The sequence below is a fragment of the Hipposideros armiger genome, unplaced genomic scaffold (assembly GCF_001890085.2).
Source record: "Hipposideros armiger isolate ML-2016 unplaced genomic scaffold, ASM189008v1 scaffold_277, whole genome shotgun sequence".
Lineage (NCBI taxonomy): Eukaryota > Metazoa > Chordata > Mammalia > Chiroptera > Hipposideridae > Hipposideros > Hipposideros armiger.
In genome coordinates this window covers 729,678-747,856 of record NW_017731627.1, presented here as the reverse complement: position 1 = coordinate 747,856, position 18,179 = coordinate 729,678, and the positions used below count along the sequence as shown (strand labels likewise).

Below are 18,179 nucleotides of genomic sequence, written 5' to 3'. Positions count from 1 at the left end.
TAGAACCGAAAATAAGCCTCAAGACCTTCCCTCAAAAATGTTACTGCAATTTTTACTTAAAAATCATCCAACTTAGATTTGTATAAGATATATTAACAAAAAAAAATTGGTCTATAGAAAGAATTTTAACTTAGGATGATGGTACTGTGGACCCCAAGAAGGAATTTATCTGTTGAGATAGCTTAAATTTTATAAAAACTAAGAGTCTAGGGGCCACTTGCTGACAGTGCCCCTCAAGTACTTTTGTATACCCAAAAGAACCTCAGACTGAACTCTCGGCTTCCTGTACTATACTATGTCCTTATTTATGCCATTTGAGTCAACCACTGTAGGAAAGCCCTGGTTTTGTCTTTCTACCAACAGACAGACTTGCCCTATCCAATCAGAACTGCACAATTTGGATACCTCATTTACATAAAATTGATCTCATGGAGAATTGGGTGGGAACTTTGGCTGTAAAAGACGGCCTCTTGGTGGAACACTATTTAAGTTGCTATGTGAATCTGTGTCTCCTGGGCTGCAGCTCCTTTTTGCTCAAATAAATGCCTTTTATTCTTTATTACAGTCTAAAATTAATTTTGGTTGACAGTGCGAACCAGAAAACATGGCATCATTCTTCTGAACTTTAAATGAATAAACAGTTACCATACAGCAAATTAATTCTGTATGAACACAGCATGCTAATGTCAATTCATTTTCTGATACTGTTCACAGACCAATGGGCTAGGAACATCACAGACACAGAAGGTCTTGATTTCACCATGCATGTAACTTGTCGTTGTGAGTAAGACATGGAGAATGTGGTGACAATGGTCATATAGGCAAGTAAGCTCACATCATCCTTGTCTTTATTCAGACTGGCATGGGAAGCTGCTAGAGGCTTCTGCTGGGTCTGCCTGTGGCCCTGTGCTGTCATCATCTGCATGAACAGGGACAGAGGTGTGAACAGTCAAGTGCAAATGCTGCAGAGCTACAAGTATAATTCATCTAATAGATGAATCATGACTGAAAGCTTCTCGATGTAGTAAAATCATGGTTTAAAAGCAACCAGAGAAATTAGGCTGGGATAAGGCACTGTTTTGATTTGTTAGTCAATCACGTAAAAAGGCCTATGTGAAAATAATTCTTATGAAAAGGACAACAGACTTGGGGATCTCAGCTGACCACAGCTCAATAGGAGCCAATACACCATGGTCCTTAAGATGCTAATATGATCTTAAGCTTCATTAATGTCCACTATTCAAGTCACGAGAGACAGTGTCAGCCATATTCTATATTAGTCCACATCTCAAATATCCTGTTCTGGGCACCATATTTTACACTGTCATATTGGACGAGGTGTGTGAGGACTGAAAGAGTCCAGACCTGCACCATCCAGTACAACAGCTGCTGGCCACAGGTGGCTATTTAAATAATTAAAGATTCGATTCCTTAGTAACACTAGCCACATTTCAAGTAGCCAATATCCCTGTGTCTAGTGGTGAGAACAGTGGACAGCACCGATACAGGACATTCCCACCTTACTGAGTGCTACTGAAAGCACTGGCCTACACCACCTGTCATATAGGAAACAGGAGCTGGAATCTGAGCCAGGGAAGAGAAGGCTTTAAGAGAACCTCATATTTGAAGTCTTGTATTAGAATACAGGAAATAGAAGCAAGTTGTTCTCTCCAGCACGTAGAGCTAGGACAATAGGTAGAAGCCACTGAAGGGCAGAGCTCAGCTTAACAAATAAAAAAATCCTAGCTATTAGAACTATTCATAATGGAAAGGCTCCTCTCCAAGAAGTGAGCTTTTGTACTCTAGGGGAGGTTGGAAAACCTCTTGTTTCAGAGATTTCTCCAGAGGGAGAAATGTCCCTTCCGATTCTGAGTTACCAGGATTGCGTGTAGCCACTCAAAGCTAACAAAACCATGAGTTATGGCCAGTTATACAATACAGCAAACTGTTTCTAATTCCCCTGACCCTTTTCTTGATACTTAAATGGGGATGGTGGTGAGGAAGTGAAAGCAAAAAGGACAGGAGACTAAGAGATAGAGGGATTTGTACAATAATTAACTACGTACCCGATTCTGTAAATGTCCATCTTTAAAGAATATTGCCCTTTATTCTTAGGCCAATACTTTGTGCAGGATTACATGGCAATCAGCGGCTAAGTTCAAAAAGCATCTTATTTTTTCTAAAAAATTATACCCGCTTGATTCTACTCCATGTTTGTTTTGTTATAAACATATTTAAAATTGCTCATGCATAGTAAAATTGACAATCCAAGAATGTCTACCAGCTGTATCCTATGCTGCATGGTACTTACAGCTTAAAATATTACCTTAATATTTCATTTTGTTTTCAACCTCACTCTAGAGACCACTTACTGTATCTACCAGCTAAAGTTTCATGGAGAGGGAGGGAGACAGCCAGGTAGGTGATTTTAAGTGCTAGAAAGGAGGTGCTTATATTTATAATTGCCTTTCCTTTCATGTTTTGAATTTAGTACTTAAGCAACTTGCAGCCAAAGAAAGAAAGAGTGGTACTGGTTAGAGCCCTGCTTCACTGTTTTGATCTTTCTACCCATCTAGAGCCCTGAGAGACACTGAAATAAGGAAGCGAGGGAGGAAAAGTAACTAGGCCAGGATAGACACACATGCTGAGTCTTGCCACCCTGGTCCCGAAAAGCAACTATCTACACAAGTAGCTTTATTGTTTGGTCTATCTTGGCAGCACAAGCCCCATTCAGCTTAAAGAAGTCTCTGGAAGAAGCTGCACTTGATGCTTCAAAGCAGCAATCAAAATGGCGAGCATGAAGTTAAGGGAAGGGATGAGAAAATGGTGTAGGTTCAGGATAAACATTGGTGACACAGGAGTTCTTGTGGCACGCTACACTGGAAGGTCAAGTTCAAGGGACTGGGGTTCAAGTTTATCGGCTTCAAGACTGAAGGAAGTTGCCCAATGAGTCTCTATGCCAAATCTAAGAATGTCGTTACCTTGGAAAAACCAACTTTCATTCATGAAAATTGTAAGTGTGCATAAAGAGGCAGGAACAGAAAGGTTAACTGAGCAGTTTCTTCTATAATTAACTATATATTAATATATCCATTTGAACAGGGGTATCCATTTGGTCATTCGTCTAACAAACATGTACTGAGTGTCTACCATCATGCCAGGTTCCACTCTAACGCCAGGGTTACAATGGAGATGACAACAGGCACAACCTCAGCTCTTAAGATGTTTCATTCTGGTGGGGGCAATGGACATTAAAGAATCACAAATATGCAACTGAAAAACATGACTGCGTATATTATAATAAAGTGGACATTGTCAAGAAGACATGAAAATATATAAGGGAAACCTAAGTCTGACTTAACAAGAGTTGGGGAAAGGTGAGCATTCTTGGCAGAGGGAAAAGCATGTGCCCTGAGGCAGGAACAGGCTGGCACAGTCCTGGAAGTGAGGAATGAGTCGAGGGGAGGCTCAGTGGGCAAAGAAGATTCAGATCATGCAAAGTAGTCTACGTCTTGAGGAGCATTTTGCTCTAGATCGAAGAGCAACGGGAAATTCCTGAAAGGTTTAAACAGCCATGACATGATCACGAATTTATATTGTATTTCAAAAACAGCCATTCTAAATTAAGCATTCCAAAACCTTGCAAATTTGTATTCTAGGGACTGGTTTACAAGTAAATGTGAAGATAAACTTAGAGAGTGCTTGTCACAAACACAGCTCTGTGTACAGTAAACTCTCTTTTATGTGCAAATCACATATAAACATTTTAAAATCCAATACAACTTATCATGGTAAGATGTTTATGTGTTTATTTTGTAGGACTTGAGCTTCATGAGCTTATTACTTCCATTAACCACAATGACGTCTGGTTTGCTCGTACTGGTGAAGGCTGTAGCCCTCGAATGCAATGTCCTTCACACATGATGACACCAGTCCGTTCATCTACATCAGCATAGCGTACGTTTGGGGATAAAATTTTCAGTGACCAAATTCCATGGGTTCACTTACACTCAGACGCAGGTCAAGATGGGATACGGTTTACGTCCACGTAATCAGAACAAAGCTCCATGATTTCCAGAAAATTAATTTCCAATTTTGACTACAACTGCTCCCCAACTTCTTTAATAAATATGATACACTGGTGACCAATTTACATATATTGACTTACACCAGTTTTGGTTAAAAAACAAACAACTGAAACTAACATCTCTTTGAGCTTTACTGCATAGTGACAGAATTACTTACATGATCACTTGAAAGCCTACAGAATGCCTGCCTTCTTTACGTGCTGCTCTATCTCTGAGTTGTGAACTATGCAAATATCAATGTTTTAAAAGTTATAAATTGAGTTTGATGAATTGAATAAACCCTGTGCAATGCAACCAAGCAATAGTCTCTTAAATCACTGTCTCCCAAACTGATTTTATTAGTCTGATGTTTGGAATGTTATGAGAAATGCATGCCCAAGGATAAAATTCCCACTTAATATGGTGCTGGGTTCAGTATCTAGACAACAGAACACTATGGACCAGATTTCTAACCAGTAGTTCAAATCCACTCTTTTCATCAAACAGAAGTCAATATTCAAATGACTCCCAGCCCATGGCCCATTTCCCTTTGTGGGAAAAAGAGATGTGGCCCTAACACACAGCAGGGCTCAGAGCACAGAAGGGTTCCAGGGACGGATGGGTCACGGGTATAGGCAAGTCATAACTGTGAAGTATCCAAGTCACATTATTTATTTGTCTTTATGGAACCTGATTTAGAAAATGAACACTGTTTAATGGCGACTTGAAAAAACGGAGAAAAGCAGATTCCGGGCTTAAATGAAATGCAGCTATTTCATCCCCTTGCTTTAAAGTCTTCAGTGTCTCCCAAACCTGTAACACACCTAAGCTGAGCCCTACCAATGTACCCAAGTGTCTTCCCTCCTCTGGGCCTCACTTACCCTCATGCTCTACACTTACTGAAACTACGGCTCTGCTCTGCAATGGGACAACCCCAAGCACATCTCCATCATCTGGGGCAGCACCCTACCTGGAGTATCTCTTTACTGTCTGTCTTCCCGTCCTTCACTACTCAAAGCCCCTTGAGGGCAAGGCCAAGTCCTAGTTTTCTTTGTTCCCTAGCGCTTAGCACATAGTAGGTGTTGTTGGGCGATATGAAAAGTTCAAAATCTGCCTTATAGATACACAAGCCCTCAGGCCAGGAATGTTGTTCAGTTATTCATTATAATTGAATCCTCACCAATTTTTCTCAACTACTTGGAGAACAAAAGTTTTCCTGAAAATTCACCCCACATGCGAAGTTCCTTCTCCCTCCCTCATCTACTGCTGCCAGGATAATGTTTCTAAATGCTGCCTTCCTCCTGCGACCCTCCTGTCCAGAGATCCTCGCTGGCGCACTGCCTCAAGTCTCTGCTCCTCCGCCAAGCCCGGCAGCTGCTGCTGCTCACGCTTTTCAGAGCCCTTTCATGTACATCATGCCATTTGATCCTGCACTGGAACCAGATGAGATAGACGGAGAGACAACTTACACGGTTTTTACAGACAAACAAAGAAGACTTAATTAACTCTGCCTGAGGTCAGACAGGTCATTAGTGTGAGACAAGACAAAAACCTGCGTGCCCCATTACCAGCTCGGTCTCCCTGCTATTGCACAAGGGTCCATGGTCTCTCTCGTCCAATCAGACGTTTACTGAGCATCTCCTATGAGCATCTCCTGGGTTGCTGAGGGGCCTGAAAACTAGCAAGAGGTGAGTCCTACTCTGGAATGAGATGCGTAACAAATGCCATTGGAGAACTATTCAGAATGCACTTGAGCGACTTTCAAAATGGAAGGAGAAAAGAAGTCACCACCCTTCTCAGAATTCTACAATGACTATCGTTCACGCTACGCAAGTTGTCAATGCTCCCTACTTCCTACCACCCAGGTTGTTCTCTGTAGCACATAAATCAAATCAGATCTCAGAGGAAAGAGACCGGATGAAGTAGTACTTATGCGTGTTGGGCACAGGGGCTATCACTAATCTGTGTATCTGTGTATCTGAAGACCAAAGTCATCCTCGGTGGGCCGAGATAGTCACTTAGAAAGGAAAAGGGGAAAGCGGGTTTTTATTTCCCACACACTTTCATCTCCCACACACTCCAGGGCATGTGCTCAGACTACAGCGGTGAGCTAAATCCTTATACTACTTAAATTATTTCTCGTTCTTTTTTCTTTCCTTGAATAATTATTGCTGTTGTTATAATTTACTATTATTATTTTTACCAAGCACGCAGAGTTGAACACAAATTAAGTAAAACATATGTATGCTTTGTCTCCCCTGTAAATTTTTAGTCACTGGTATAGACTAAGTTTATAGGAGGAGATCTGTTTGAATTATGCTAACTGCTTTGAATTATGAGGCTGTTCCATAAATATTCCTTAATTCATATACTCATTAAGCACCAACTATATGCCATACACCTGTATTAAGTGCTGGGAAAAAGAAGAGTAAGCCACAGAGGCCTCAAATTATAGGAGGGGAGAAAATTAAAACAGAATCATTTCATTACCACAAACAGATACGCGAGGCAAGGTGGGCCTGGCCAGCGAGGGGAGGGTAAAGGAGGTGACCCTCCTCCCCCACCACCAGGACGCCCCTCCATTACTCCCTCCCTCACCATCAGGCCCTGGTGCGAGTGTCACCTCCCTAGTGAGCCCCTCCGTGCATTCCCAGCTACAACCATCAACCCCTCCACCACTCTCCCAGACCTCCTTTCCGCTGCACTTTTCTCCCTAGCACTTCTCACCTTCTGACCACATTTCTTACTTATTTTACTTTTCGTCTTTCTCCTTCCATGAGAGGGTCACAACCAGGAAGGCAGTGATTTTTATCTGTTTTGTTCACTGTTGAATCTCAGCCCTAAAACAGTACCCAGCACCTAGTAAGATTTGGTAAATATTCAAAAAGAAGTCTTCCCCGACCACATTCAAGGGCAACTGCCAGAGGCCTCTGTCCCTTTGTCCTTTTTTCTTTTCCTTCAAAGCATTCATCAAAACAACTGAAGTTTTCTTTTGAAGTTGGTTTGCTGATTTTTTTTCTTGCCCCTCACTAGAATGGAAGCTTCCTGATAAGAGGGAGTTTGTCAGCTTTGTTCACGGCTGTGTCCCCAGCACTTATAACAGAGCCTGGCACTGTTTACTTATTCAATCAATTTTAGTTGCATGAATGATCACTATCATGATCACGGCTCATATTCCCCAAGCACTGAGCATACGCCACCTCGTTTCACCTGCGTTCTCTCTTCAGATCCTCACAACCACTTTCTGAGGTGGGCAATATTCTCCCTCTGCTTATTGTATAGATGAGGAAACACAGACAGACTTGTCCAGGGTCACAAAGGGAAGAGCTGGCAATTAATTCTGAGCCACCTGACTTGAGCTTTGGTTTCAGTCACTGTTCTACTGACATGATCGGAGTTGCACTGCAGAAGAACAGCGGTCATCATCTCTCCCAGCCTACTGCAGTGGTTTCCTCCTCATCACCACCCTCCTACCACCTCCAAGCCCTTCTCCACACTAAAGCCAGAGTGACACTTTCAAATAATACATCTGATCACCCCACTCTCCTCGAACTCTCTTCCGTGGATTGCCATTGGTCAAGCACACATTTCTGGGGGCCTCCCTGTGAAGGTGATCAATTTTTATAACAACTTCTTCGGAAGGATACCAACGTCATCTCTGGGAAAATAACATATTATGAACTTGGGAGAAATGCTCTACTTTTGAGATAAGAAATAATGAGAAAAGGCTTATTTGATTGTGATAAACTCTATCAGTAATTCAAGAAGTATTCATGCAATTTCTGATTAGAATCAGCAAGGTAGATGTGTTAAAACAGATATTCTTGGGCCCCACCCAAATCCATTCATTTAGAATCTTTAGGGACAGGGTTAGGAAATCTACCTTTTTAATAAGTACTCTAGGTGCCTCTCAGAGTCACTGACCTAAACCTTTTCAGCTCTATGACACCAGGCAAGTATCTGTATGTTGGGCAATACTGTATAAACCATCAACGTCAAGACTAAGGCTCAACTAGCTCTACCCAATACCATTAAGGCCTCTTTTGTTCCACAATAATGTTACATAACGCATGAATTCTAACCAGACCCTAGCCCAGGTCATGGGTGTCAAAAATGTCCACTGCTTGAGCAGCTCATGCCACATCACAGGAAGCCAGGACTATCATAGATGGTAAACACAACTCACTCCAGATCAACAGTTTTGCAACAAAATATTTTCACTCCAAAGATTATTCCATTTCCTCTCCTAAAATATACCACCCTGTCATGACTAGTAAAGTGAGACAATAATAAACAAAAACATTAACCATGTCTTGCCTTTAGCATGCCAGTTGATTTCTGGGCTAGGGCTTTGCAGGATTCAAAGAAAAGCAAGTCTGTTCAGGTTTTTTATATCTGAAAAATGTCTAAAAATGTTAGAAGTGAGCTTTGTTAATGAAGGTTAATGCTGACCCAACCATCATCCTAAAACCTGGCATTTTGCCAGGATTCCTTGACATTGTCAGAACTGGTCCCTAAATAAATCCATCTCCGGACACGGGATGCCATTTGACCCAATATTAGCTCCTGGCCCCTGCAGCTGAGAGAAGAGGAAGGTCTTATTAGGCATAGTCTTCTCTGCATACAGCCCCTCCAGCTAGGAGGGGCCCCACTGTACACAGCAGCAATAGTACAATAGTATGGAATACTGACATACATCTTGTGCTCAAGACTCCAACTCACTTTTCCATTTTTTAAAATACATTTTAAAATTTAACTTGAGTAAATTACCCAAAAAAATGATTCGTTCCACAAATTGTAAAAAAAAAAAAAAAAATCTTGATAGAATACAAGTTAAATAATCCTAAGAGCTACTTTGAAATATACAGGATTTAATTGTGGCGCTACAGCAAGTTTCTAATCTGAGTCGTGTTATATGGTTTAACAATTTTTGTTGAAATTTCAGAAATGTATACATACTGACTTCTAGCTCTGCTTATTTTCAAGTGCTTCTATATGAAAGAAAATGTTCCACCCTACACAAGGCAGAAATGAACAGTGCTTTAGAAACAATGATTGTGTGATGCAAAATCCAAAGACGCCTACAGAAAAAAACAAAACATCTGCAGAAGAAAACTAGAGAAGTAAAATTTTCAAGATATTTCATATGTGTGAAAACAATCTTCCATTATCCATACTGAATCACTACCTACATAAATTACTGTTCCCAGATTCTATGTGGTCTAGGTAATAAATGGGATCTATCATTATATCGATGGACAAAGCAGCCTCCAGTTAGACGTGTGACAGCAAATTAAGGGGAAAGAAAGTGAGATTATTCAAATTCATAAAAGATTATTCAGCACTCAATAAGTGAAACACCCACAAGCATATGAAGACGAGTTCAAATTTTGAAGGTTTCTAACTTTCCATATTTCCTTTCAGTCTTCTAATTATAAATTAGAGATGTAAAGTGTAAAATCACCAGGTTATTTATTTCCAACAGAACTAATTTCCTTCCAAGTCCTTATGCTTTTAACTCTATACACCATGCCGAGGAGGAGACTGTTTTCCCCACCCCGCCCAGATTCTGAGACTCCACCGCACACCTTCTTAGCCATGAAGCATGCAACGACCCCCTCAAGACTCTCTTGAATGTGCTGACAGAACCTGCCAATACAGAGGGCAAGGACAGAAGGGGGAGGTGGCATTCTCTGGGACTTAAAAAGGCCCCATTGGTCAGATGAGAATAGCTAAAGATGTTTAAGTTACCAAAACCAGTGCTTCATTTAGCTTTACAATTTTAAGCAATTGTGAAATGCAAAAAAAAAAAGGTATTAATGCTAGCACAAAAATGTTTTTTAAATTCAGTGTTTATTTGTCAAATACCAACTGCTTTTTCTTTCATTCCTTTCTGTTTCTGATCTTTGGAAAAACCACATCAGTATCAAATGTCACTTAGTTCTTACTCAAACAGACGAAAGCAGACACAGCGGCTGCACCAGTGACTTAGCTGACCTGGGCCCTGAGTAAAAACAAACCTCTATAAATCACCAGATGTAAGCAATTGGGCAGTGATCACTTTAATTAATTGAACAGCTTTCCTGAAATTTACTGTATAATTTGGACCCTCCCAACACCTTTCCCAGAAGTGCCTAACAATGGTGGGTTTTTTCTTAAGTTGTTTAAAGGAGGAAAACATGTTTAACTCCAGTGGGTTAAACATGTTTTTAAATTATTCAAGATTAAAGTCATGAATTACTTAATTTTAAAAATTAAACCATGCGCATTCTAAATGCTACTTTTAAATGCTGAAAAGTCAAAATTATTCCAAAACGTCTTCAGTGCATGAATATAAACATGTCACCTGCCCTAAACATACAGAAAATTTCACAGAAATGTTAATTTCATTTGAAAACTCGTATTTGCAAAATAACATGCAGTGGTATTTCCAACTTCAATCACATATTTAACTTGAACTGTATAAAGCTCGTATTTTAATGTGAGGTTTCTGAACCTTGATTTTCACCGCAGGCGTTGCACTTTAAAAGAGGGTAGTCCAATGCCTTATTAACAGCTCCCAGTTTGCCTCACAAAACAACTCCAATCATTCTCTCCTAGTAACCATGTAATACTATCTAATCCACAGCTCCCATGCCAACCATTAAGTAATACCAGAGTTGAAGTCCTAGTCTACAGAATGCAATCAAATACATGTCTCAGTGGGGGTGAAGGTGGCTTCTCTAAATCTTAAAGACCAGTTCAGCTATGACAACAAAGTGTAAAAAGTGTGTTGTTACAATAATACTTCAAATTTAGGAGTGAGTGAGAGGAGGGCTGGAAAACAAGTCAACCAACTGGAAGAACACTTCTCCATTATCTGCTGAGGGAAGTACTCGCAGTCTGCTGGTAAACTCTTTTACTCTAGCCCATATGTAACTGCTACCCATAATCCCTGCAAACACACATGCGAAATCCTGCTAACATTCATTCACTTACAAGGAGAGAAGTGTAATATTTGCTGAGACTGGTCCTAGATTTGGAATGGTCTCCAATTCATTGTTGTTCAGTTTCCTAAAAATGCCCAAAAAAGAGATGGAAAAAATGCTGATTAGGTAATCTGTAATCACAGTAGTGAAAAGTTTTAAAAATTATTTGAAGATATCTCCCAAGCCAACAGTTTTAAATAACTTATTGTAATCCAAATGTTCTTTACAGTTAAATAGTGTACTGGGTAGCATATTTTGTTCAAACCTCAAATAGAAAATAGCTAAGACTCACACTTCTCGAAGGCTTTGAAGGTGGCTCAGGGAACTTGCCTTGATGAAAGACAATCTGTTGTGACTTAAGTCCCTAGAAGAAAACAAAAATAAAATTATAAGTAGTTTTTAAAAATCACTAATAGCACTTAATGATGCATACGACAGAGTGGATCTATGAAATACCTCTATCAACACTCGTGACAACATACATAATTGGTCCATCCTGTCCATAAAACTAGATGGTAACCAAAATGCCCAACTAAAAAATACAAACTCTGAGGACAGAATTAGTGTAGGAGGCTGGCAGATTCAAATGCTTTAAACCCACAAATGTTTTAGGAGATGTTTTTTGGCACAGGGTGAACAGATCTTTTGTGAGCTGGTTGTTTTGCTTTACCTTCCCCATCCCCTACCATCTCCTCACTTCCAACTTGATATGATGAAGTCATGGCTTATGAAAAGTGGCTAATTATGCAGGTTGCTGAAACAAAAACCTATAAAGAAACTTTTTTTATCATAAAATTAAGCATCAGTGTCCTTATTATAGTCAAACAAAATAAAAGCTGCTTTTCACACATTTATTTCTCTGGGTTAAGGCACCAAATTATTTAAAGTATTGTGTGTGTGTGTGTGTGTGTGTGTGTGTGTGTGTGTGTGGAGAGGGTAGAAAACCAACAGAGCCCTATGCGTTCCTATATTCCCCAAATCTCAATATCTGGTAATACAATGTATAATTTAAGCCATATCAAATACCTAACAAAGTTAAGTGGAGTGTACAGAAACTTGTGATCAGATTTCCTTGCAATCATTAAAATAAATCTGCTTCTTACTCAAAGACTCAACCTAACATAGTGACAATTTCCATAGGACATTATTATTATTATTTTTTAAAGCACAACAAAACTCCTACATTCACAATAATCTAGATTAGAAAGTCATCTCAGCATTTGAGATTCAAACTTGGAAACAAAACCTGCCCAACATTTGGTTATATTCCCTATATTTGTCAACATACTGAATATATGCCTTCAAAATGGTGTAATGAAAATGAAATGGCTGAACAGCTATTAAAGACCAGGCTGACAACGCTATGGCTTAAAGCTCTCCTACTGAAAGAGGTTAACTAACTCTTACTAAATTAATTCTCTCAGTGTTTAAAAATGAAGATTTTATATAACCCACGTTTCAAATAACCATATTTGATGGGAGAAAAGCAGGAACCATTTGTTATATGCATAAGTATGCCCCTCCACCAAAAAATTGCAGAGAAATCACACCCAGGGAAGCGGTGTTACTTAGAGCACGTCCACTAGGTAACAATTAGAAATCAGAGATCCTTTCTGAGATCCTTTGAATTTTTGTTTTGAGAATAACCTGGATTTCTCGATTTCACCACCCCCCCCCCAAAAAAAAATCTGCAAAGGTTTTATTTGAAACATGTTTGCCTAAAGACCTACCAGACAGTAACAGACATGAGTAGATTTGTTCTGGTAGAGTTATAACATGAAAAAAATCTGGCACAGTCTTTAAACTATAAAAATCCTGCAATTACAACCACTGCTGTGCATGCTCACCACGCTGGAGCCAGACACTTTCCCTCACAAACCCAGCTCAGGTCCATCTGGAGTTCATCAAGGAAACCGTGAGCTCAACAACTCACGTTAGGATTCAAACAAAACCTGTGTGCTTTTAGCACCACAGACAGTCACACATTTCCCACAGGGTTTAAAAAACAACCAAGGAAAAGAGTCCTTCACCTGGGAGGTAGCCTGAGTCAACAGAAAATCTCACTTGGACCCACTTAACTAAACATTGAACCAGCATAAAGCTGCGTCCCCTATTGTTTCAAGTTTTAAAAGGACAGGGGGAACCAAATGGCATTTACAACTAATACTGGAGGTTTTCTTTTTAATTAGAAGAACTGAAACCACACTCTTCACTTCATTTTAAGGATTATTTCACAGAGCAATCCTGTGAGAAGAGAGACTGAGTGCTTAACTTTTTTCCAACCAGTAATGGGATGAGATCTCCAACAAAAGACCTTTAAAAAACTGAGAAGCTGCCTTCACAGAACAGTGCACATGCTGGGGACCACTCACTTCTGATTCAGAAGCAGGAGCTGGCAACCTTAACTATTTCGGTTATTGCAACACTTTCATTCCTGAATTTTGTGTACTACTATTAAAACCACATTACATGGGGGAGAAGAAAAAAATCACCCCTTAAGTGACTTTTACTGCTAAATACTTAAAGCCATGAAAACTTAATGCACCTAAATTTAGATTTAATACAGTTTATGTTTCAGAAATGATTACTTTCCAGTTAAAGGATGTCACATTTTCCTAAATCTTCATTATAGTGCTTTTATGGCGAGACCATTAAAAACAAATTCAAGTTGTACAATGTCCACGTTTTCTTACAACCCATAACATTCACTAAGGAAGGCAGATTCTTCATTTTTAGAGTTCCATTAATGAACATCTTTCCTAAGAAACCTTAAAAAAAAAAAAAAAAACACAAACTTGGGGGAGCGAGGTTAATGAAAGGGGAAAGGTGGTCAGGCAGGGAGGTAGTCACTATCTACCCAGAACTCAGCTGGCCAAATACTTAAAAATCAAACTCTACATGGTAGAGAGAAGTCGCTCTTCCAGAATATTAGCAAGAGAAGAACTATATATGAAAATAATTAATTTACAACATTTGGTTCCAGCTATCGTTTTCTTCCTTTTAGCATTTGGAAATCTGACTTCCAAGTCAAATTTTAAAATGCAAATCCAGCACAGCTTCTTAATCAATCCCACTGGGGCCTGCAGAGCTGCTAATTCAGCAGAAATCTGGAAAGCTGAAAAACAAAAAGCCAGGCTGTAGCTGTTTTAAGACACTGATCCAAAGTGACTCATAAATCAGCCAGCTATGTTCAAGTTTTAGTCTGGAAAATATAGAAAAACAGCTGTGAAAACCATATGGACTATTACCCCTACCCCAGCCCCAATCCTGGTACCAACCAAAGGATTTATAACAGGGGAACACTAAAGAAATCCCATCAGCAGAAAGTACCTTTCATACTTTTTTCGCCTGAGCCCTGCTCACTCAAACATTTCTCTGTGATACAATAAATAATTCTGAAATTCCAATGAGATTTTAATATTACTTGAAGCTCTCATTGGCAATTGAGCAACTTTTCCCTGTGTTGGCCAAGTAACATATTCTAACAAGCACTCCTCTTTAGGTTCAGGACTCTTTGTAAGCACAAACTCTGGATGTAAACTCAAGTCTGCCTTTTAAGGCAGTAGTAAGCAACCTTCAAATAATTACTGTTTTAAGAGCCAGTTCCATTAAAGTATTAGAAGTTACTTTTTGAAAGGCGAACTAACTACAATATTATTACATTACAGCTCAAACTATTCAGCTTTTCACACGTGGGGTTTCTATGGAAATAAATTACAACCGAATACAATGAAAAAATAAATACATATGTATAATAAACAGAAAGATTGATTTTTTTTTAACTTGCAAATTCAACAAATAAAAGACAGGCACCAAACTTTTTCTGAATAGTGTTCTCATATACTAGTTCTAAGACAAACTTTTACTACCTTAATTAATTACATAAGGAAGTTAAAATATGGGAAAATAATATGCTTTTTTTTTTTACTTCTGAGCTCTGAAGCAGTCAATTTAAAAGCTTTTCTCATAATGTAAAATTTAAGAAGCACCTATCTTATGTCTCCTGTCACAAACACCAAGTAACAGAGCAGTAAAAGCTCAATTCCTTGTTTTTCTGCTGCTGTCAAAGGTGGAGAGAGAAGACCTCTAGAGCTTTAGGCACAAACAAAAGAAACATTTACGATAAAGAATTTAGACCACATGGTTTGGTGACAACTACAAAGTTGGTTAAAAGTCACACAAGTACAAGAATGACAGAGCTGTCCAATGAGTGATCACAGTGGGGCTTCTGACAACAGACTTAGTGCTTATTTATACAAGTGGAACTTATTTTCACATACATTTAAGGAATGTGGACTTGTATTGAGACAATTTACTGCTGGCGGAAATGTAATTAAAGATTGTGCTAACCAAATAAACTGTAATTTGTTTTTAGTGTGCCACCAATTTATCTGCAAAACAAAATCCTAATTAGGTCAGCTACTTTTAAGACAACGTTTAAATAGGTATCAAACTCCTTTTGGTTTAACTCAACTTCTAGTTAAAAGCACTACAGTTATGTTTTTTAAAGACATCCAAATTCACAAAAATACTACATATTGCACGATCCAAGAGGCCACTTGATATTGAGAAACTATTGAATATACGTTAGATATGTGAATGATCCAAGCCTTTCTAAACACACCCCAGGAAGCACTACTCTCTATTCATTTTCTTTTTCTCATCCCTCTATTATTCATAGGTGTTCACCCCCAGTCATTCAAATGTTCAGTTCCATATGTCCTCAATAGAGCCATTCACATTTCATGAATAAGGCAGCATGACCTCCACAAGGGGCAATTGAACAGAATTAGCCACAACTAATTGAAAGTCTTCCTGCTTTAGGTTAAAGCCCTTATCTCCTTCTTCAATTGTAATAAAAAACTACCAAATAAAACAGCCTGTGATAAGAGATTAACTATCAAGCTATAACTCTCCAATCTATTTTTTTACTAAACCAAGGTTTATTAACACACACAAAGAATAGGTTTTGATGGTCAACAATTCTACAGTTCACAAATAAAAATGTTGATTAGTACAACGACTTAAAAGCACAATTTCTTTCTACCACTATTATTAGGACATTAGGATAGTCTACTAGGAATTGTTTAAAAACTTCGAATTTCCATTGCAATTCTGCTAGGCCCAAACCTAAGGACTAAAGATGGATTGCACTTTTCTTTCTTTTAAACATATTTAAATAAATAAAAAAAAGAAATACAAGTTTCAATTGTTTGTATACATTTTACAGGAGTCCTCCAATTTTACCAAAACTAGGGCTGGGAAAGAAGAAAGGGATGACATTTGCAAAGAATCAGACTTTCCAACTCAACTATGTTTTCTCCCCTGTTCTTGTGCGCAGTTGGCATTGATTTCAGGTTTTCACAATCCAGTTAGCATCCCCAAACTTCCATAACAGTACACAGCCCTCTCTCCTAAACCGTCTGGGCTTTCTGAGAAGCTACAAATATCACACCCTTGGTTCTGAAAACTCTAGTTCCTTCCTTTCCGTATCTATTTTTCAGTCTTGCCAACTTCTTGCCGGAACGAGAATGTGTTACGATTGGGTCGAGGAGGGGGATTTATGGAGTTTCCTCATGTGAAATGAAGCACAGGGCAAAGAACAAAAGAATGTTTACCACAGCTTGTTCGGACAGTGCCCGAACTCTGTCGAGGGAGCTCCCAAATGAAAGGAACGCGTAAAAAGACTGGTTTGGAACAGGAAAAGGGCCCAAAGTCGTTAGAAACTACAGTTGAGCCACAGGATCATACACTCAGAGGGAGAACTGTGAACTCCGGTAGTCCGCAGGTTAGCACCTCTCCAGGCAGGCAGGGGCGCGCACTGAGCCCCCTAGGAAAGCTCCAGGCGCAGGACGTGTCTACCCCCTGGAGCTGTCAGTGGTTCCCGCCCCTCGCCCATCAGCGGCCAGGCTGGGCGCACCAAGGGCCCACCTGCGCGACCTGCACGGCACCGGGGAAGGGAGACTGCGGTCCCGGCGGCTCCCTTTCCATCCCCACGGCGCGCCACTCGAGGCCTTGGCCAGGAGAAGCTGCCCTGGAAAAAGCTGCTGCGCGCCAAGCGCCGAGAGCCCAGGCCCCTGGCCGGCTCTCCAGAATCTCGCGCCGCTCCCTCGCGTCTCCAGCGGCTTCCCCGAATCTCGCGCGGCCCCTGCACCCTCAGGAAGAATACTTACAGCCGAGCGACCCAGGGTGGGAGCAGCTCGGGAAGGCGCACCAGCCGCTGGCGACTGCAGTCCAGCAGCTCCCCGAGGCAGCGGCAGGGAGCGGGGCACAGGGGCTCGGCGGCCACCCCGCGGCGGCTGCCCTCGACTGGGCCCGCGCGCCCCAGCGCCGCGCACAGCAGCAGCCCCAGCGCCGCCGCGGGCGCGCGGAGGCTCGGCGCGCCCATTGCGGTCCTGCGGCCTGTCGCTCGGCCTTGCGCTCCGCCGCCGGCGCGCACTCGGAGCCCGGCACAAACTTCCAGCCTACAGTGGACGTCCGCGCTGCGGGCCGCGTGTGCGCGCCCTCCTCTCGCGCTCCCAGGTAAACTCCTTTCTTTCACTCCCCGCAGCGGAGCCCTTTCATGCCCCGGAGCAGCGTGAGGGAAACAAACAAAAAAGGCGAACTGCGGCAGAGTTGCAAAGGCGAGCTGCGTCGGCGCGCCGAAACCCCTTCTAGCCCGCAAAAGTAACTTTTCCTCCGCCTCCCTGAAGCGGAGCGCCAGGTCCCCGGTCGGCGGAGCTGGGGGGCGGGGCGTGCAGCGGCCGGCGCGCGCCCATAGGCTACAGGTCCCGTCGCCCGGGGCCACGTGACAATAACAAGGCTCCAGCCCCGGGAGGGAGCACGGGAGAAAGTGGGAGCTGAGATTGTAGGAAATTCGGAGTTATATTTTCCAGCCTCTGGGTCCAGAAGTCTCCAGTAGATCCTGGGAAACATATATCAAATGGAGTTGAAGAGAAAAAGGGAGTGCGCAAACAAGTGAGCAAATATTAGGATATTAGGGCAGCTCTCGGAGTTGGGGGTATTTAGGGGAACTTCAGGGGAGTGAAGTTAAGTTAGCTCTGTTATCGGGAAACCTTTCAATTCCAAATTTTTAAAATGCGTAAATTGCCCTACTATCCACAGATGAAACAATGGTTTCAATGAAAGTTCAGGGTTTTGTTTT

General features: G+C 41.0%; 1 protein-coding gene across 1 annotated transcript in view; it reads right to left on the bottom strand.

Annotated features, from left to right (window-relative positions):
- Positions 1-17,726, bottom strand: part of LRIG3 (leucine rich repeats and immunoglobulin like domains 3) — a 53,557-nt gene extending 35,831 nt beyond the window's left edge. The window contains exons 1-3 of the mRNA XM_019657563.1: positions 17,209-17,726; positions 11,328-11,399; positions 11,046-11,120 (exon numbers count right to left, since the gene is read on the bottom strand). Coding sequence (XP_019513108.1) covers positions 11,046-11,120; positions 11,328-11,399; positions 17,209-17,423 — 362 coding nt within the window. The 5' untranslated portion in view covers positions 17,424-17,726. The remainder of the gene's footprint in view (positions 1-11,045; positions 11,121-11,327; positions 11,400-17,208) is intronic.
- Between the last annotated feature and the right edge of the window lie 453 nt (positions 17,727-18,179).